At 33.9% G+C, this 4704-nt stretch overlaps 1 protein-coding gene across 1 annotated transcript in view; it reads right to left on the bottom strand.

Moving 5' to 3' along the window:
- LOC105166482 (MACPF domain-containing protein At4g24290) overlaps positions 1567–4704 on the bottom strand; it is a 10746-nt gene continuing 7608 nt past the window's right edge. Inside the window, exons 4-8 of the mRNA XM_011085854.2 lie at positions 3722–3920; positions 3537–3614; positions 3280–3463; positions 2989–3155; positions 1567–2477 (exon numbers count right to left, since the gene is read on the bottom strand). Of these exons, the coding sequence (XP_011084156.1) occupies positions 1764–2477; positions 2989–3155; positions 3280–3463; positions 3537–3614; positions 3722–3920 (1342 nt within the window). The 3' untranslated portion in view covers positions 1567–1763. The remainder of the gene's footprint in view (positions 2478–2988; positions 3156–3279; positions 3464–3536; positions 3615–3721; positions 3921–4704) is intronic.

Genomic DNA, 4704 nt, shown 5'->3' with positions numbered 1-4704 from the left:
ACTAATTTAAGTATTGGAGAACCATCATCAAAATCCTATCCGACTTGGCGTTAATGGTGTCTTGTTCTGCAGAATATACTTGTGGCCAATTGTTAAATGCCACGTAGCAGTTGTTGGCCATAAGAGGCATGTAATTTTCATATCTAAAATACAACATAATTATATACACTTTACAAACCCTAAAACTCCACTAAAATTACTCAAAACATTACTTTATAAAGCAAGATACTTTTCATGATTTAATTTGACTATACATACACTATTCAAAAAGTCTTTCACCGGCTCAAAATTAGACCTAAGAGTGTTATTGTGTCAAGGATAATTTTTCCGTTCAATCCCTTGCACAAAATCTCCACTACTATCCCCTCACATTGCCTTCGCAAATATTTTTATTTTGTATTTCAATCCAACAATACTAGATGAAATATTTGAACAAGATTTTCAAAAAATAAATGCAACAATGGTAATAGCTTCACCTCGTATATATAAGAAGTAAAAGGAAAAACACCAAATATTGACTAGCTTTTACATTCATCAATGTAATACTTCTTATCCAACATTATAATTCAATAATAATATTTTATTATAATTACACCCATTTAATTTTATGTATATTTATATTTATTCTCTTATAAGTTTAAAAATATTACTAGGATATTTTTATTGATAAATTGTTTGGGATGTCGAATGCGCAGTTAAATTTAAAATGTATGCATATTTTTGGCTGACCTAATCATTTTCATTCAAATTCTAATAAAATTGTACAATTACAAATATATCATTCTTAATGGGTCAAAGTTATCTTCATTATGTTACATGTAGCAGTCATAGTTTTTGATGATATCATAAAAATATAAGAGAATATCTTAACATTTTATATAAAGAATTAATGATGATATAACCCATTTTTTTTAGATTGACTATTGGAAGGGATCCGACTTATTTAGACGGTTAATTTCCCCTCTTAAAAAATACTAAATTATATTTTGTTAAAAATAGTTTTTAAATTACAATTGTACTCAAAACTCTCCATTTACACCTAACCATCTTCTATTAGAGTTTGGTAGAGAGATGCTGACGTAAAAAAAAAAATTAAAAAATTATATAAATTCTTAATTTATACATCATAAATATTATCATGCATATTTTTGTACTTATAAAGGGATAAATAATATATATATATATATATATATATATATATGGAGTGACGTCAACTTCACTACATTTTTTTGTATAAATACAAAAATATACATAAATACGTTAAATAAGAAATTTGTGCAATATTTTTTTACTAAAATCAATATTTTTTATTTAAATCCTAACAAAAAGAAGGTAGTTGTAAAAGTGAATTTTCAAATAGGATATAAAGATAATTTTAAAATTTATTAAGAAAAAAGTATAATCATACATTTTTAGAGGAAATCTAAGTGTAATTAACCTTTTTTTGGTTTGACCATTAGAAGGGAATAACTGTTCAGCCAAATTAGTAACAACAGAAATTATAAAATCAAGAGAATGATTTGATTAGTTCAAGTATCAAAATATGAAAGTGCAGAAATTTCTTCGTTGGAAAAAACAAACTAACTGCCGTAGAATGGAATTGACTAACTCAACCTCTCGTGGAGTGAGTTTAGATTCTGTACAAAGACATCAAATTTTTCCAACCATCACAATTTTTTCCATGTTTCTGGACAAAGAATGATATAGGACAAACCTCGAAATAAAAAAGGTTGCAAGAATTTGTTATTATGTACATATCAACATTATGCCTCTTGTGAATAATCTAATAAAGCAAATTTGACTTGCAGACCAATTTTCCTACCTTCAACCACCAATTTAGCCGCTGTCACCAACCAATGACCTGGATTGTCATATGGACCGCGTGCCACCTCAGTGGCATCAACATATTTAAGCATCTTCATAGAGCGAACCGGAACAGGTGGGCCGTCTGGGTATACACCAGAGTTTAAAGTTGCAGGGGGCTGCTTTGCTGCATCAGCCACGGTTCGCTGGGTGAACGTGAAAGTTGTGCTCAGGTTAGTTAGGAAGCTTGACTTCCGAGAAGCTTCAGGCGCGGAAGCCCATTCTGTCTTTCGTATAGTACAGTTAGGAATATGGGTATAAAGCAGACGGAGATGAAGAACTTTCCTCGGCCATTTTCCCTTGATTACAAGCTGTGCACCAGTTACAATGAAAACACCAGAAGATTCTCCTTGCACCCAGCTGGGATCATGCTTAACTACTGATGAGCACACATTTGAGTATCTCTTCCATCTTACTGGTTCTAAGAACTGGTCACAGGATTCATAATCATCTGAACCTCGCCACTGCGGCTTGTGTATAGTTGGATTAGTTGAAGTAAGTGTCATAATATTTGGAAGACTTGACAGATGCTGTACATGTATGGCCAACCGATTGCTTTTCTTCCCTTCCAAATACAGACGGAGACCAATGACTGGTTTTTGATCACTTGTAACCTAGCATTGGGCCAGATGGTAAGTTTTAATCCAACACATCCAGTCAAAAATATGCATATCAACAAAGTTTTAAAGATCACCTACATCACAAAATCATTTTCACAAAATGAGTCTCAATGACAAGGTGCAGCACCAGTGGGGCACGATTATGCAAAGTCTCTCCGGTTTAGGAGAAACAAAATTGGCATGATTCTCATATGAAATCACTGGAAGTCTAGTTGATGGTTTTAAGAAATAAATAAAATCCAATGAATTTAATAAGATTTTTGTATCAAAATTTCATGTCATCAAATCAAGTGATCATTTATGAAAGAATGCCCAAACACATTGGCCACTAGAAACCACAATGACCTTGGTTCTAGCAACATCTCTCCCAACAAGAATGAAATAATTGAGCAGGGAACTACTCATAAATGAACACTTAATAGAGTAGCAACTGATGCTACAATCAAATTTGATGCATGGGACATGCATGTTAAATTGCTTTAGATTGCATAAAGAGATTGCACACCTGAGTGGAGCTGACATAAATCTTTGGACCCAAGCAGCTAAACTGCAAGAAAGGGAAAGATGCCTTCCTTCTTTGATGTCTGAGGGGCAACTCACAGAACAAAGGAGCCCACTGCCTCGGAACTTGAAATTCCAAAAAGTATGGCAAATCCTCTAAAGTGGGTTTGTCTGAAAGTAGAAACATTTAAATTAGTACTAAAAGAAAGAGGGTAAAGATATAGTTAATTCAAACACGTGTTAGCTTAAAAGGGAAAATATATATTATTCAGGTCAGAGAATATGAAATACATACATCTTAGATACAAGTTAATGGCATGACTAAGATAGCCACTCCCTGGAATTCCATTCAGTAGAGAGGTAATCGGTACAAACTTGAAAAGTATGGCTTCTGGGTTAGCTGCCATGGTTTGGAGCCACCTCGAATGACTTTGGGCAAACACATCTCCTCCTCTTTTTGACCAAATAAGCGTGAGTCCCTAAACAAATTACAACATAAGTCAACTAACTCAATTTGTTTAAATATATGAAGAACGACGTGAGGCAGCTTACATCCTTGCTTGATGTTTCTGTGATGCTGGTGAACTGCATTGTATGTGCCTGCAGCATACGACTAAATACCTCCGGAACCTGCACAATCCCAGAAATTACTATAACTTGGATATAAAATACAGTTACCCAAAAAGACTTAAAGTATGCATGCACATCAAAGATAAACTCCATATGTCTGTACATACTTTCTTTTTGTTATCTTTTGTCGTTCTCTCCAATATAGGACTGTTAGTGTCAGAGAACAGACAATCTCCAAGCTCCTCCAAATAACCCTTCAGTTCAGCTGGTGGAATTGGAGAAGAGGGCCTCTGTTTAACACAAAGCAAATCCTGGCCTCCAACTGCCATTCCCACAACTATATGTGTTCCATATGTCTGGATAAATCTGGTTATGCAGCCAATTTCACATTAGTCAAAAATAGACTTTTGCACACACAGGTTGCTACAGTGCAAATAACCTTTTAAATGGGAGAGTGAACTTAAAAGAATTAACAGTAAAAATCTCAACACGGAGGTATCACGAACCGAAGCAAAATAAAAAAAAAAATTATAAATATGGACTTGCCAATGGTTTAAACCTAATAAAATCTGTAAGTTTGGAAAGAATTATATTTATTTAGAAAAAGGTAAATTACTACCATGTAGAGTTCACTGCACTGCAGTGATGGGATTGGGGTGTTCAATGTAGAACAGGTTTCTAGCTCTATATGACACAAATGAAAACTTAATGAGGTGCTTTTGGTTGCTAGGTTAGGTGCACAGATTGATAAGACATGATGGGGTGATTACACCATTACAATACATTATTCAACACAGATTTTCTTTTTCATTGTTTTTTTGGCGCTCTCTCTTATCCCTGTTTACACCCTCTCTTTTTCAACTTCCAGGGCCATCCTCAACCTATTCCTAACCCAATTCTAGCTATCTGCGTGAGTGCACAAACTTGTGTCCAAATCCATTCTTCTTTAGTAACCCAGGATAATCTTCGATCTGCTTGATAGGAGTATGATGTCATTTGGTAAGTGGAGATATGAGAAATTTGAGCAATGCTTAAAATAGAAATGGTATGTTAGAGTCTGATTTAAAGTGTTAAAACCAAGAGACTGAATTTCTGGCATTTGAAAGTCATTATAAGTTAGTTAAATCAAAATTTCTCTAAATTGCTGCGA

Source organism: Sesamum indicum, linkage group LG7 (genome assembly GCF_000512975.1).
Source record: "Sesamum indicum cultivar Zhongzhi No. 13 linkage group LG7, S_indicum_v1.0, whole genome shotgun sequence".
NCBI lineage: Eukaryota > Viridiplantae > Streptophyta > Magnoliopsida > Lamiales > Pedaliaceae > Sesamum > Sesamum indicum.
This window is presented reverse-complemented; position numbering and strand designations above follow the sequence as displayed.